Source organism: Vipera ursinii (genome assembly GCF_947247035.1).
Source record: "Vipera ursinii genome assembly, chromosome: 2".
NCBI lineage: Eukaryota > Metazoa > Chordata > Lepidosauria > Squamata > Viperidae > Vipera > Vipera ursinii.
In genome coordinates, this window is record NC_139513.1 from 231,510,564 (window position 1) to 231,527,477 (window position 16,914).

A 16,914-nucleotide genomic window follows, 5' to 3' on the forward strand; every position below is an offset into this window, starting at 1 on the left:
GTGCCCTGTTCACTGCCCTGAGTCCCTCGGGAGAAGGGCGGTATACAAATTTAATAAATGAAATGAAATGAAATGAATCAACGAAGTCAACTAGATATTTTAATAAACAAGGAACAAGTCATTTTGTTTCCTGAAGAATCAGTTAATAATCTCTTGAAATATTACTGATTGCTTTTTGTTATTGGCTTTTATTCTTTAGTTGTAATTTCATATATTTTTTTTAAAACAATTCTTGAATCAATGTTGCTGAATGACATTACCATGTTTTGAACAAAATAATCCTTGGTAAGCAGCACAGAACGTCAGAAGATACATCAAATGTAAACTGAAATGGTTTTTACTCAAATGCATGTTCAGCTACAAGCACAGAAGTAGTAATTTGATTGCAATAATATTAACTTGTAAGATCTCTTGATTTTATATTAATCCAGATTTTTTACAGTTTCACACATTTTAATCAAATCCATTAAGCACATATATTGCTTACAGAATTGGAATGTAAATAAGCAAGAAAATGCCTTTCTTCTGATAAAGTGGAGATTAAAGATCCAAATCTTAAGTGACTACATGGGCAGCCATGCCAATTTTTTAAAAAAATTCCAAAGTATATAAATCAATTTTGAAGATTTTGATGCTTTATATCATTATCATTTATAAATGGTATTAATAGTATATGGAACGTACACAGTGAAAAGGTACTCCTTTCATATCTTCTCGATGATCCCGAGCATAGTCCCATAGGTAATAATCAAGGAGAACTGCATTGATTTTTTCACTCATGTTCTCACCTTTCTTTTTATAAAGTTCAAGCAAACCACTGCAAATGAGCTCACAACACCAAATAGTACAACCTCGAATCTCCACTTCCTGATTATCTCCAAACTGAAACACATGCCCTGCAAAATAGGGAAGGATCAAAGAAAGTAACAGGAATAAAGAAAATGGGAATATTAGAAGAAATATTTTAATCAACATATACCTAACAATTTTTACGTTAACCAGGGTTATTCAAGTTACATATTTTCTGTATTTTAATCTATAAAAGTAACTATGATACTGCAAAATTGAAAGGGTTGCAGTAGTTTTGAATTGCTTATTTATGTCTCACTCCCCACATTTTCTTTGTGCTTCATAACATCCCTAATTCTCTTCCTAACTAGGCAAATGTGCCCATCAGAGGGATCTTTGATAGTTCTTCTTGAGTAGGCTGTAACTCAAGAGGCTGCCTCTATCATATCAGGAGAGGGTAGGCCAGAAATTATTGTTTCTTGCATTGTACTGTGCATCTGAATGATTCAGAGGAAAACAGGGTGAAAGTGTTGTGGTTAGATGAGACCAAAATTGAGCTCTTTAGCATCAACTCAACTCGCCGTGTTAAGAGCAGGAGGAATGCTGCCTGTGACCCAAAGAACACCATCCCCACCGTCAAACATGGAGATGGAAACATTATGCTTTGAGGATGTTTTCTGCTAAGGGCACAGGACAACTTCACTGCATCAAAGGGACGATGGATGGGGCCATGTACCATCAAATCTTGGGTGAGAACCTCCTTCCCTCAGCCAGGGCATTGAAAATGGGTCGTTGATGGGTATTCCAGTATGGCAATGACCCAAAACACACAGCCAAGGAAACAAAGGAGTGGCACAGGAAGAAACACATTAAGATCCTGGAGGGGCCTAGCCAGTCTCCAGATCTTAATCCCATAGAAAATCTGTGGAGGGAACTGAAGGTTCAAGCTGCCAAACATCAGCCTCAAAACCTTAATAACTTAGAGAAGATCTGCAAAGAGGAGTGGGACAAAATCCCTTCTGAGATTTGTGCATACCTGTTGGCCAGCTACAAGAAATGTCGGATCTCTGTGATTGCCAAAAAGGGTTTTGCCACCAAGTACTAAGTCATGTTTTGCGAAGGTGTCAAATACTTATTTTACTCGTTAAAATGCAAATTAATTTATCACTTTTTTGAAATGTGTCTTTCTGGATTTTTTTGTTATTATTCTGTCTGTCACTGTAAAAATAAACCTACCACTACAATTATAGATTAATCATTTCTTTGTCAGTGGGCAAATGTACAAAATCAGCAGGGGATCAAATATTTTTCCCCTCACTGTACATTAATAGAAAGTAAAGGCTGTTGAATTATATTAGAGATTATTTTAGAGTAGACAAATAAGTACAACATTATCAGTATCAATATAAACTATATTTAACAACAGTTAAACAGAGAATTGTAAGCAAGCCAATATGCCTCCCTGATAAAACTAAACGTGCAACTATCTGCAGTTATTAAACTTCTTGAAAAAAAATTCCCAATCATAAAATTGCAACAAGGGCAATCAAGTATTTAATGAACTCTTGAATACAAATTTATAAACTTATAAAAGTTCATTTTTCAAATGGATTGACAAAATGTTGTCCACTGTTTTAAAAGCCTGCATGGCTTGGCAGCTATGTGTCTTCAAAATCATCTTAAAATAAAATTGGCCTCCCATCTAATACACAAATGCTGGAAGAAGTTAATTTTCCCCTGCTTGTGTGACATGAGGGGAGGCCAGGCACTGCTTTCTGTTATGGCTCTGGCATTTTGAAATAGACCCTGTAGACTTTTTAATTTTACTTAATTCAATTTAAACACACCCAAGCAACCCTGGGTGCCTGCCCCTTTGTATATGTAAGCGATACTGACACTTGTACAAAGGGTTTAATTTATGTGGTGACAATTGCCAACTTGACTTTTGATTCCTCAATACTGTCAGAGAGGGACATAAACGGATGGAAGAAAAATAAGATTTGGCAAACAGAAGTACACATATCACGGGGTAAAAGTCTGGGTATACAAGTTTAAGCAAACAAATTCATAATGTTCATCGCCTAGAAATAATTTAAAAATGAAATATCTTCTTTCCTAGATACAAGTACCAGAGCAGAAAATTTGGAAAACAGTGATTATTAAAAAATCTTAGTTTCCCCTTTTATTCTTTCTTTCTATATAATAAAAGTGAAAAAGTAAGCTATTCGGTTAGCACTGTCTGTTGCATTTACTGTATACTCAAAAGTAAGTAATTGGGGCTTACTCTAAGGTATCTAATGTAGGACTGTAGATTGTCACGAATGAAGGCAATTGTCAATTGTGTTTTCCGGGAATAGATAACTCTCAATTTCCCTATGTTTATTTCTGTTTCCATACATCAAAAGACTACTGGTATAAAGTAAGCAGGTGAAACAGAAATTCTTCATGATCATGAATAATATAATACCTTTCTTAAGTTTGTTCATTAACTCTTCTGAATATCTCATTGCTCCTAAATGAACAAGAACTTGTGGTATCCTGTAATCAGCAAATACAGAGATTCTGGAAATATCATTGAAACAGCCATCTCCTTTGCCCTCCAACACACTCCAGGTGTCAGCCACAAGGATCTGTGCCCGTTTGTAAAAAGCCACCTTTCTACCCTGGTAGAAAAAGGAGGAAAAAAAAACCCACCCAAGAATAATTATGATTGGAATGTGGTCACATTTACAGATTTTAACTGTTATTTCAACATGCTATTCTTACCACCTTTCATTTCAAAAGAAGCTAAATATGATGGGAATTATATGAAACACGACAGCTCATATATGAGGCGGTTAAAGTGCCAGACTTAGGAGTGGGAAAATTCAGGATCAAGCTCACCTACATGCAAGAAATCCCCTGGAGGACTCTGAGCCAGTCAACTATATTTTAACACAAACCTACTCCATAAGGTTCTTACTCTATTGGAGGAGAGAACTCTATGCACTCTACACTATTTTTGCATTAGTTTCATTATTGCCTAAGCATTGCAGAAAAAAAATCAAAAACAGAGATGCAACAAGGTATGATGTAATAGCAAAACAAGTAAAAAGAAGCATTCAGTAACATCTCCCCTCTTTCATTTTCCCCCAACTATTACAGTACTTAATTATAACCTGCTTTAAACTTTTACAGCTATTGCTGATATATATATATACTGTGTTTGAGTCATTTTCCCCCCAGTTGTTTTAATCAATTTCTCTTTTTCTCTGAAAGCCATAATCTAGCTTGCCTTGCTAACAAATATGTTTTATGTAAGGGAGCCATTCCTGCCATCATTTGGTCAGACTTTTGTTGTGAATATTGGATATAGCCTATTTCTCAATTGCTCTCAATCTTGTATCCTCTGCAGGGGTTGTTATCTTTTACAAAATTGTGCCCACCGGATTCTTGACATCGTCAACATATATCTCAGTAAATTGTGATATTTCTTATTTATACACAATGGAATAATTCTTAATACAAATATTTGTGGTTTCAATTCTGTAGCAGTTTGGGAATATTGGTCTTGCCATTAATGGCCTCACTATCTATGTTAGATGATAAGAGCACAGGTGATATGTGCTGTGGTATTTTCCACCCTGCCACACCACAGAATGAAACACTATTTGTTTGCAGCAGTTCCTTGTCCATCTTTCTCATCCAAAAAAATATGAAACCAATAGGTTAGCTGAAAATGCAGACCATAGGAGAGTTACCTGAAATGTAGCTTCATCTCTAAAAGATGGGAAATTTTCCACTATTATCTGTAATAATTTGGGGGCACTTTTTCCACTTTCTTTAACACATGTGAGGAAGGAGCCCCCAAATTTCTCCAGCAGAATTGTTCCAGCTTCATTTAGTACACGATGTCTCTCCTCGATTAAAGGCATAGGCACCTCTGAATCAGAACGAAATGCATGCTTCACCTGATCCAAGGTCATAGTGGCATAATAAGAAGCACTAGTAATGGGTGTTCCTTCAGAAAGGGCAGCAAATAAAAACAATGATTATTAATTATATTTGAGATAATTAGTAAAAATACAAGATGAAGGACTTTAAAAAATGTTCCAATTAGGAAACAACTGAACAGAATTTATTTAGGCTCATTATCAGAACTAAGCAATTTATTTCTCACTTAATTTACCTCTGAATATGATATATACTGGACCTGCTATTGGAATTATGATTTAATGTACTTTTCAGATTATTTTAAAAAATTGGAAATATTTGTAATTTTAAAAAATACTTTTTTCCATTGATTGACATTAATGAAGATTACTCAGCAATTGAAGATGATCATTCAGGAGAAAGGGAGGAGGATAGGTTAATGTTTTCTTTGAGTTGAGTTTAACTGCTGGTGACTTCAAAGATTTGTCCATGCATGTTCTCTGCATAACAGCATAGAAGTAATTTACCACTATTGATTAAACTCTAGTAGCCTAATCCTGCTTACCGTAACTTCTTTTTGACCAAGATGATGCTAGATGCTCCAGTGGATAGAGACCTTGCGAAACAAGCTATGGTTCTTGAAATTTTAAGCAATTAAAAGATCTTTGGTTGAACTGGAACTCAATTACATGGGTGGCAATAAGCAGAAAGGTGTGAACTAAATGGCCAGAATAAGTCCTTGTGAGCATTTCATAATTGCCAAACAAGAAATTATGTTTTATGTTTTATTTAGGGCTGTTTGCATGAACAACTGATGTCTCCAAAAGGGGTAGTGTTAGTTGCATCTCTCCAGTCTTATTAAACTATTTTTAAATTCTTTCCTTAGTGTCCTCTTCCAAACTTTAGATGCTTCTTTTGACATATACGTTGACAGATATAAATCAACAAAATGTTAGCCTTTTTTCTATTAAAAACTATCAGCTCTGAAAATTAAATAATGCACCTGAATACCTGATGTTTAAGCTAAACAAGAGGAAGATGGTAACCTATCCTGCTAATGGTCTACTTGTAAATTTCACAGAGGATTTCACAGCTTTCTCAGCACAACCTAATTCTGTTGATATACTTCCCTATTTATTGGGAGAAGACTACAAGAGAAATTAAAGTGAAATTAGAAGAGGCAGCTTTCCAGTCTGGACCTTCCACTGCACTGCCCTCAAGGCTTGTCTAATACCATGACAGCATCAGTTTAGGGGCCAAGTATCCATAGCGGAGACAAAACAAGAAACACATAGATTATTCCTTACATTCATGTTCTGGCCTTTTTTCAGCTAATGCTTTATAATATGGTATGTCATGTGAATCTTTATTTTATTATTACTGAAAGTGAGTTCCAAATCCTAGTCAGATTTCTAGGGAGAAAGCATCTGAGAATTAATCTTCCCCTTCTGTTATTGCAGCCAACTTTCTCCATATTCCTCTTTCTGGCAGAGAAAATAAAAGAGGGGAAATCCCTCCAATGGGAATGTCTTTTTTTTAAATTTTGTCTAATTCCTGGTCTGAGAGGCAGATTCTGGGGAGAAAAAAAAAGTAAGCCTAATTTGAGTCTTGATACTTCAAGGTGCTAGTGATGACATACAAAGCCCTACATGGCATGGGTCCGCATTACCTATGGGAGCACCTACTGCCAGCGTCAACACCCCTCCGTCCTGTGCGCTCCCACAGAGAGGGCCTCCTCAGGGTGCCACCGGTCAGAGAATGCCGGCTGGTGACCCCCAGGGGGAGAGCATTCTCGGTGGGTGCGCCAATCCTTTGGCACTGCTTACCAGCTGAAATCCGGATGGCCCCCGAACTTCGCTCCTTCCGGCGTGATCTAAAAACCTATCTATTCCAACAAGCCGGCCTGGCCTGATAGATTTGGGGTTTTATTTTTTTTATTGTTGCTTTATTGTATACTTACTTTGCTCTGTACACCGCCCTGAGTCCTCCGGGAGAAGGGCGGTATATAAAACAAATAAATAATAATAATAATAATAATAATAATAATAATAATAATAATAATAATAATACTTTGGAATGGGAGTAAACATTTTTATGCTGCTCATTCAGTGTAATAGTTTGCTTAGCCACCGAACCGATACAATGCTATATTACAACAAGGTAGTTTGATGGCACCCTATAACATAACATTCATAATCACCTACAAGTAGCCCTCGTCTTAACAACCACAATAACCATTCAAAGTTACAATGGCATTGAAAAAAGTGACAAGACCTGTTTTCATACTTATGAGCATTGCAGCATCCCCATGGTCATGTGATCAAAATGTGGAGGCCTGGCAACTGGCATGTATTTAGAACAGTTGCACCGTCCTGGGCTCATGTGATCACCGTTTGTAACTTTCCCACAAAGTCAATGAGGGAAAGTCAGATTTGCTCAATGACAGGATTCACAGCTCAGTTTGGAAGATCATATAGGAGCCGTGGCCAGGGGGGCTTTTGCCCAGGTTTGCCTGGTGCACCAGTTACGGCCCTATCTGGACCGTAACTGGTGCAGCTCGTGACCTCCCAGCTAGACTACTGCAATGCTCTCTACATGGGGCTGCCCCTGAGGACCACTCGGAGGCTTCAGCTGGTGCAGAATGCAGCCACGCGAGTTGTGATGGGAGTCTCCCGATACTCCCATGTAACACCTCTTCTCTGCGAGCTGCATTGGCTTCCAGTTGCCCTCCGGGTGAGATTCAAGGTGCTGGTGATGACCTATAAAGCCCTAAATGGCATGGGCCCGGATTATCTAAGGGAGCACCTGCTGCCAGCGTCAATTTCCCATCGTCCTGTACGCTCCCACAGGGAGGGCCTCCTCAGGGTACCACCGGTCAAGGATTGCCGACAGGCGATCCCCAGGGGGAGGGCGTTCTCTGTGGGTGTGCCTGCCCTATGGAATCAACTGCCAACGGAACTCCGGACTGCCCCCGACCTTCGTTCATTTCGCTGGGACCTAAAAACCTGGCTCTTTGAGCTATCTGGTCTGGACTGAGGGGTTTAATGTTTTTAAATTGTGATTTTAATTTTTGCGGCTAGACTTAATTTAATTTAATTTTAATTTTAATTTTATATTGTATTGTTTTTAAATTTTGCCTTGTAAACCGCCCTGAGTCCTTTGGGAGTAGGGCGGTAGATAAACCGAATTAATAAATAATAAATAAATAAATAAATAAAATGTTGCAAAACTCACTTAACAATTGTCTTGCTTAGCAATGGAAATGTTAGGCTCCAGTGTGATCATAAGTAATCTCTTGTAGACTTTATTCTACTTCACGAAAGAGCCGTGTTTATCCTATTGCCATTCATATATCTGTAGTGTAAAGTCCAAACACAAGCTTCGGGTGTACATCAGATCAGTTTAATTCAGAAAACTAACCGTCATCCAGGGCTCTGTTGATGGCAGCACAAAGAGACCAATAGCCACTGTAAGTCTTGCCTTTGTATTTCACCAAACATTTATGGTCTTCATGTTCAGACCAAAAGGAAAAATTGAGCACATCAGCAACAAATACCCAGTTCACTGCATCTTCACTTGCTTCCTGTGGGTTTAATTCATGAGAAGACTTCCAGCCAGCCACACTGAATTCCTTCGCTGTGACTTTATTGAACAACATCTCTGCAACCTTTTGCACACCCCCTTCTTCAATGTACACATCTTTGCTGTTTTCTGCTATAAACTTGGCAGATTCTTTAGGATTTAAAACTGCTTCCATATTTTCCTTGTTTCTGGATAAATGTGATAAATGTTAGTCTTCGACCTATAAATGCAGTATTGATAGAATTCAAGAAAGATACATAACTTTTATTCTGTTGACAATCCATTTATCTTCCCAGGTCTTTCCAAATAGTAAGCAATCCCTGTATGGGTTATGCAGCAGTAAATTCTATCAGTTTAACAGCACTTATTTTCAATTTTGTATACCACTGTTCCCTTGACAATTAAAAAATGTAAAACTTTTCTGTTCTAAAAGCACAGCACCAATTTTGGCAATGTTTGTCATTCTCTGCTGACACAAAGTCTTTACCTAGTTAATTGTATATATATTAAAATAACAAAACATCTTATTGAGCCTAGCCCAAATTGAATAGAATGGGAGAATTACACAAAACCCATGCAGACGGATGCACATTTATTGTTTAACTGTAGCACTTTGCAACTTTTTTTAATGATCAAACCTTTCAAAAATATCATTAAAAAATCCTGGAGAACTACCGGGGAACTACCAAAGGATTGGAAAAGAGCTGATGTGGTTCTTATCTTCAAAAAAGAAAAAAAAGCGGGGGGGGGGGGGAAACAGACCCAGGAAACTACAGACCAATCAGCCTAACATCAATACCTGGGAAGATACTGGAAAAGATGATTAAAAAACAGATCTGTGAACATCTAGAAACAAACAAAGTTATAACTAGAAGCCAGCACGGGTTTGTTAAAAACAGATCATGCCAAACCAATCTTATGTCATTCTTTGACCAAGTAACTAAATTAGTAGATCAGCAAAATGCGGTGGACATCATAGTATACTTAGACTTCAGCAAGGCATTTGACAAAGTAGACCACAACACAACATACTTCTTGGAAAGCTAAAAAAAGTGGGATAGACAGCATCACCATTAGATGGATTTTTAACTGGCTGACAAACCGTACTCAACAAATAATCCTTATTGGTACTCCGTCTACATGGTGGGAAGTAAGCAGTAGGGTACCACAAGGTTCTGTCCTAGGTCCAGTACTCTTCAACATCTTCATAAACGACTTAGATAAGGGCATAGAAGGGGAACTTATCAAATTTGCAAATGATACTAAGCTGGCAGGAATACCCAACACCCTAGATAACAGGTTCAAGATCCAGATGGATCTTGACAGACTTGAACACTGGGCCCTATCTAACTAAATAAAATTCAGTATAGAGAAAAGTAAAATCTTAACACTTAGGCAAGAAAAACCAAAACTGCACATATAGATCGGGTGAAACCAGGCCTAATAGCAGTAACTGTGAGAGGGAACTTGGAACCTTAGTGGACAATCAGTTAAATATGAGCCAATAGTGTGTAGCAGCAGCCAAAAAAACCAATGCAATCCCAAATTGCATTAACAGAGGGATTAAATCAAGATCACATGAGGAACTAATGCTACTCTATAAAGCCTTAGTAAGAACACACCTAGAATATTGCAACCAGTTTTGGTCTCCACGCTATAAAAAAGATGTTCAGACTCTAGAAAAAATGCAGAGAAGAACAACAAAGATGATTAGGGGACTCAAGGCTAAAATATGAAGAACAGTTACAGGAACTGGGCATAGCTAGTCTAGTGAAGAGAAGGACCAGGGAAGACATGATAGCAGTGTTCCAATATTTGAGGGGCTGTCACAGAGAGGAGGGGTGATCAACCTATTTTCCAAAGCACCTGAAGGCCAAACAAGGAATAATGGATGGAAACTGATCAAGGAGAGATTCAACCTAGAAATAAGGAGAAATTTGCTGACAGTGAGAACAATCAACCAATGGAACAGTTTGCCTTCAGATGTGGGAGTTTCATCACTGGAAGCTTTCAAGAAGAGACTGGACTGCCGTCTGTCAGAAATGTTGTAGGGTTTCCTGCTTGGCCAGGGGTTAGACTAGATGACCTACAAGGTCCCTTCCAATTCTTTTATTCTGAAACCATCCTCGCAGACCATATGTTGAAAACAGCAATTGTGTGGCATTAAAAACAACGCTTTCCAAAGGTGTCAAGGATTTCAGGTGTTAACCGAGGGTTATATGTGAAAATTAGGACTTAGATATTCAAGAAATGGGTGAGAAATGAAGTTTGTGCTTCCAATAGTTCTGGTTTTTTTCTTTTCTTTCAGAGTCCCTTTCCCCAAGTCAGCCATAGCACTATTTAAGCTTTCTTCAAAGGTAGAAGAGATAAGTAGATTGGTCATGAAATGTTATCTGATGTCTGTCTCAGTGGCGTAGCGTGGGGGGTGCAGGGGGGGCCGGCCGCACCGGGTGCAACATCGCGCTCACACTCGCAGCTCTCTGCCCCTGCCTGGCTCACTCACTCACTCTCTCTCACTGCAGTGCTGTGCAAATCCGATCCGAGCCGCTGCGGCGGCGCCGGGTCGCCGCCCCGCCCTCTGTGGAGGGGGGTGGTGCCAGGCGTGCAGCGGAGAGCGAGCGAGCAGGGTGGGCCCTCTAAGGAGCGAAGCTTGGCGATTGCTGGCTGTCCGCTCCCCTATTTGGCCAGCGGGAGCCGCTACGGGGGAGGTCCCACCCACGTCCGGAACAAGCTCGTCCGGCCGGGCTAGTGCTACTTCCCCGCCCTGAGGTGGACCATTCGGGAGCGGGGAGGGTGGGGGGGGGGCGTTGAGCTCAACGCACACCCAGGACGCTGCCCAAGATGCTGTCTCTCTGTGATGAACGCGAAGCTCCAATCGTTTAGTAGGAGGTATGGAGGAGGCTAAGTTGGAGAAGTTTATGCCTGAGGTGATGAAATCAGAATGGACGTGGTTATACAGCTCAGAGTGAAGGGGTGGATAAGCGGTGAAATCTAGGACCCAACTCTTGACTCATCCAGGGCGGAGAGGAGTATGACTCTTCACCACTACATTCCTTTCACGAATTGTGTGGAGGAAGTTGAGGCACCAGCCCGTACCTTGGATTGTGAAGGAGCACCTTGACCTGTACTAAGTTGGGAAACTTAGATTAGTGGTGATTTATTGCATCTGTTTCTGCAATAGTACAAAGGCCCACACAATAATTTATTAGCAAGTTGCCAAAAGAGGCCATTTAGGGACTATCTGCGGGAGGGACAGTGAGTGCAGCGTCCGAGTCACGCAGGAGTCAGGACTGACTGGAGTAGTACTGGGCTTCTTTTTTTTCCTTTTTAGAATTTTAGCAGAATACTACACCTGTATCATGCCATACAAAAAAGAATCTGGTGCACAAGGCAGGAAAAGGAGAAAGATAGAGACAGAGCAACAAGCTAAGTTAGCTGGAAGCCTTCACCAGTTTTTGGTGAGTACTGCTGAAATAACAGCAGGACCATCAGCAGCACCACAGGAGACTCATAATCCTGATCCTGTGTCGGTGGACATTCCTGTTCCTGCATTAGAAGCAGAGACAGTTTCATCTAAGGATGTTTATACTCAGCCAAATCTGCCAGAAAATATTGACCAAAAAGTTTATACTGATATTGGCTATTGGCCTGAAACCATGGATGAAACCTTGAAAACTGAACTTGTCAGGCGAGGGACAGAGGAACTGCAGAATAAGGATGCATGGTTTCCAAGAGACAGTAATGGCAGGTCATTTTCCAAGGATTGGTTCTACATACATTTGGAGAATGGTGAGACTATGTTAAGGACATGGTTGGTGTTTTCTCCTGTAAACAATGCTGCTTTCCTTGCATGCTTTTTCAGAAGGCTAAAGGGAAAAGTTCATTTGGAAAGTCAAGTGGATTTAATGCATGGAGAAAGTTAAGCCCTAGATTACTAGAGCATGAGCGCAGTTCATATCACTTGAGTGCATTTACAATGTGGAAAGAATTAGAAATGCGGCTGCATAAACAGGAGACTATTGATGATGCTGCCCAGCTTGCACAACAGAGGTCATTTGAAAAATGGAAGGCAATCTTAGTCAGAATACTTGATTGTGTTCTGTATCTAGCCAGGCAAACCTTACCCTTACGTGGTCACTCTGAAGATTTAAATACAGATGGTAACTGTGGAAATTTCTTAGAAACTTTCAAGTTACTCGCCAAATATGACCCAGTTGCCAAACAACATCTTCACAGAGTACAACGCACAGATGGTCACATTGTGTCCTATCTTTCTCCACAGAGCCAGAATGAGTTTATTAGCCTGCTCGGCGATCACATTCGAACAGTCATTTTTCAAAATATCATAAAGCCCAAGTATTTTGCTATAATGTTTGATAGCACTCCTGATATTTCACACACTGACCAAATGTCCCAAGTGATTCGATATGTGATATTGAAGATTCAGGAGTCCATGTGACAGAGTCTTTCATTGACTTTATTCAGTTATATGGGAAATCAGCTGATGTCATTACAAAACAAATTTGTGACAAGTTGCAAGCTGATGGCCTTAAACTAGAGCATTGCTACGGCCAGGGATACGACAATGCTGCGACTATGGCTGGACACACTAGTGGTGTACAAAAACGTATTTTGGATATGAATCCCAAAGCAATGTTTGTGCCATGTAACAATCACTCGCTCAGTCTTGCTGGGATGCATGCAGTTGGTGTTGGGACAAAGTCTGTTACTTTCTTTGGCACTGTGGAAAAGGTGTATGCATTTTTCTCAAGCTCCACCCACAGGTGGGATATCCTTAAGAAACACGTACCAATTCGTGTAAAGCGATCGTGTAACACAAGATGGAGTTCAAAGCATGAAGCTGTATGCGTACTTGCTGAACACACTGAGAAAATAATAGACGCTTTGGAAGCGTTGAGAGATGGGCCGGAAGAAACCTCTGAAACCAGGGGTGATGCAGGAAGTCTTTTAGTTTGCATAATGACATATGTTTTTTTCTCTTTCTTGCATTTTTGGAACCCAGTACTAACTGAAGTAAATGATACTCAGATCTACCTGCAGCAAGAAGGACTTGCGCTTGATCAATGCGTGCAAAAGTTAAAAGCATTGGCTTTATTTTGTCATGAAAAACGTGATAGTCTAGTGTCAAAGGCAACTGAGAAAGCTCTGCAGGTATGCAAAACCTATTGCATACCTACAGAGAGAAGAGTTCGAAGACGCAAGTTCGAAGACGCAGAGAACAACTGGAAGCAATTGATCAGCTTCAGGCAGAAATTAAAAAACGTACTACGCAGATGAATACGCTTCACCAGCGATTTGCTTTTTTGCAAATCCAAACATTGTTGGATACTGGAAAAGATGATTTTATTAAGAAACAAATTCAGCACACGTGTGCTCAGTACACAGAATTGAATGCTGCATCTATGCTCACCGAAATAACTCGACTTCGGCACCACATTATCTTGTATAAGGAGGTCAATCCTGATGAGCAGGTTGCAAACTGGTCAGCTTTAGATTTGCTTCGCTGGGTGTATAAGTGGAAGTTGCAAGAAAGTTTAACTAACTTTGTTGTCACATTAAGAATCTTTCTTACTATCACTGTTTCTACAGCGAGTTGTGAAAGAAGTTTCTCAAAACTTAAACTAATTAAAACATATCAGAGATCTACAATGAGCCAAGAAAGACTGAGTAATCTAGCAATACTGTCCATTGAGAGAGACTTTAATGTAGATTTCAATTCTGTTGTTGAAAAATTTGCGCTAATTAAAAGCAGGCGAATTTAAATTAATCTGTATATACAGATTGATATCTTGCACTTCTATTAAAGAATTACAATTAGAGGTACAGGATTGAGGAAGTTGGCTCCATCTAGCCCAGTCTTGGATCATCTCCAGGGTATGGTTCCATTTTGATGTTTAGTTTTTGTTCTTGATATTTTTTGTCGTTTACGATGATTGTGAGACGACATATAATAGCATGGCCCATGCTAGGTTACTACATTTGTAGATTTGTATTCATAGACCTGCTGAAAATGTGGAGAATGTGTAATGCATGTTCGCACTCAATAAAGTGTTTGAAAATAAACTTGTATTTAGATGCATTTTACTTTAATTACATCAGTATTTTCATAACAAACAATACATGTGCTTAGAGGGTAAGGGTTTCTTTAACTAATCTAGTGGAAGAGACTCGAGTGCTAAAATCCATGGGTTAGGGGGCGCAAATTACTTGCCTTGCCCCGGGTGCTGACAACCCACGCTACGCCACTGGTCTGTCTTAGAAAGCAAAATTGCAGTGGGAGAATAAAATGTAGAATCTTTGCCAAATTGAATCCGACTCTTAGGGACTTCATGGACGAAGTCTATGCCATTGTCCTACGACTTTTGTTTCGTTTTGTCTCACTTCTTAGTCTCACCCCGCCCCAGTCTTCTTTTAGAAGGACTATCAGATCTGGAGGACCACTAGATGGTAGCGAAGAGTTAAGATGTGTTTATATCCATCTGCAACCATGTCTAAGGGATAGGCTAGTCCAGGGGTCGGCAACCTCGGCTCTTTTATGACTCGTGGACTTCAAGTCCCAGAATTCCTGAGCCAGCTATGCTGGCTCAGGAATTCTGGGAGTTGAAGTCCACGAGTCATAAAAGAGCCGAGGTTGCCGACCCCTGGGCTAGTCCTATTTTAAACAAATATTAATAATCAACCGAAAGCCACGGTTTCCTATAGAAATTAAAACTAGTTGTGATTGCCCTGAAGGCTTTAGCTCCGCCCACTGATTGCGCAGATTGTGTCGGTGACCAATACAGTATTCTGATTTTTAGAAAACTTTTTCCTCGACCCGCTTCAGTTAAAAATCAATATTGCCTAATAAAATGGCCAAAGCGACATGTTTTTTTTTTATCAGAGAGATTCACTTTTTAGTGAATGCGCGAACGGCAGAGATGAAAAGATAGCAAGCGCTCCTATTCTCAGCAAACGTAGCAAGGGTTCACACGAACAATCGGTGTGAAAAAAAAAGTTCCGCCCCATCCTCGGTCCCCCAGCCCCGCCACGATTCGCACGTTCACCGATCGCTTTAGGAAATCTTGCTACTAAGTAACAGCGAGGCCACTTTAGGGCTGCGCTTCTTCTCCACATGAGAATTTTGACATTTTGATCTAGTCCAGCACCAGTCATCGAACACACAAAGCGACGCGGGAAGAAGCGGATTGTCTGCCAATCAGATCCGATTCCCTGCAGCGCTTCTACACCCGCAGGCGCCAAGTCGCATTCAGATTGCTGCAGTATTTGATTCTTGGGGTGTTTCTACGGTTTTCACGAGAGGCAGAAAGAGAACAAAAACGTGTTTCTTTTCCTCGTTCGCTATTCACATGGCCAAATAAGGGCTGCCTGCGGATCTTAGGCCTACTACGGAAAACACCCGGAAGTGTGCAGACTTTGAGGAAAACGTAACAACGTCTCGCCAAGGGGTCAGATCCGTCTTACCTTTCAAGATGCTGTACTCGCTTTGGATATGCTTGCTCAGTGAATCCCCGAATTTTGTATCACGTCGACACAAAACGGCGTTTCTTCCTTTCGACCTTTCTCCAATCGTCCTTGCTCCACCCTCCAATCAGAATGGACTACATTTGCATAAATTAGTGCGGAACTTAAAAAGGTAAACGGACGTCGGCGCAAGCTGCAACGCGTCCTCATCTCGTCTGGCAGCTATCTCCATGTTCTGCTGTATTTTGTGGAATGGTGAATCCTTAGCGGGTTGCGGTTTTTTGTTTTGCACTATAAGTGTTGACTCCCGGCGACTACATTTTTCGGTCCACGCAATTTTAAAAACTAGTGGCCTTCTTACCGGGCGTAGAGGTGATAAATGGCCCACTTTCACTCCATTGGCTTTTGTGGCTAAAGCAGCATCAGAGCACGTGGCAGCCCACTTAAGCAGGCTAACTTACAAGTGTTATCAATCTTGACCCTTAGCAAAAGTTCACGAAGTTTTGAAACGGTGACTCTTCAAAATCTTTAGTTCAACTCGTAGTCCACAAATCCTCTTTATACCAACGTTTCCTATTAGAGTGTTTTTAAAAATTACCCAGCACCATCCTACAGGGTCTTTTCCTTTTGTATCAGGACTTTCTCCCTGGACAGGGAACCTTTGGAAATACTGTTCATTAGAAATAGCATTCATTCATTCATGGAAGTCCCACTGAATTCAACAAGGCTTGCTTAACAAGGTAATGTAAACCTAGACTGTTTTGTTTATACGAGGTTGAAAGAATTTTTGCATGGTCCTGTTTTGAAATATCTCGTAATTGCAAACAGGGAGAAAATTGTTTTCTGTTTAGCATGAAGTTAAAAAACACAACACAAAAAACAACAGTATTAAAAAACAGGATCTGTCACATCCACATCCAGCTCAATGTTATTACAATTTTTATTTTATTCAATAAAAGAAATAACCTTGGAAACTATCAGTACAAATGGCCAGGGTTTTACATGAAAACATTCGGATTGATTTAGCACGCATTTCCTATGCCGGTCAATATGAAAGAGATACAATTATTTCATTCAAATCTTTGTACAATGGAAACATATTAAACAAATTACAGTTGGAAATGGGCAAACTTGCCAAGGCTATTATCA

General features: G+C 40.0%; 1 protein-coding gene across 3 annotated transcripts; it reads right to left on the bottom strand.

The window, feature by feature from the left end:
- Positions 1–613: 613 nt before the first annotated feature.
- QNG1 (Q-nucleotide N-glycosylase 1) lies at positions 614–15,886 on the bottom strand. Of its 3 annotated transcripts, none has more exons than XM_083355884.1 (5): positions 15,766–15,886; positions 8,122–8,471; positions 4,530–4,789; positions 3,257–3,452; positions 614–896 (listed from the first exon to the last, which is right to left on the bottom strand). In XM_083355884.1, exons 2-5 carry the CDS (start codon positions 8,456–8,458, stop codon positions 664–666), a joined length of 1,026 nt encoding a protein of 341 aa, XP_083212010.1. In that variant the 5' UTR covers positions 8,459–8,471; positions 15,766–15,886; the 3' UTR covers positions 614–663. The 3 variants fall into 3 exon arrangements, with proteins under 3 accessions (XP_083212010.1, XP_083212011.1, XP_083212012.1); XM_083355885.1 differs by having other exon boundaries at positions 8,122–8,503; positions 15,766–15,883; XM_083355886.1 differs by lacking the exons at positions 8,122–8,471; positions 15,766–15,886 and adding an exon at positions 6,009–6,312.
- Positions 15,887–16,914: the final 1,028 nt, after the last annotated feature.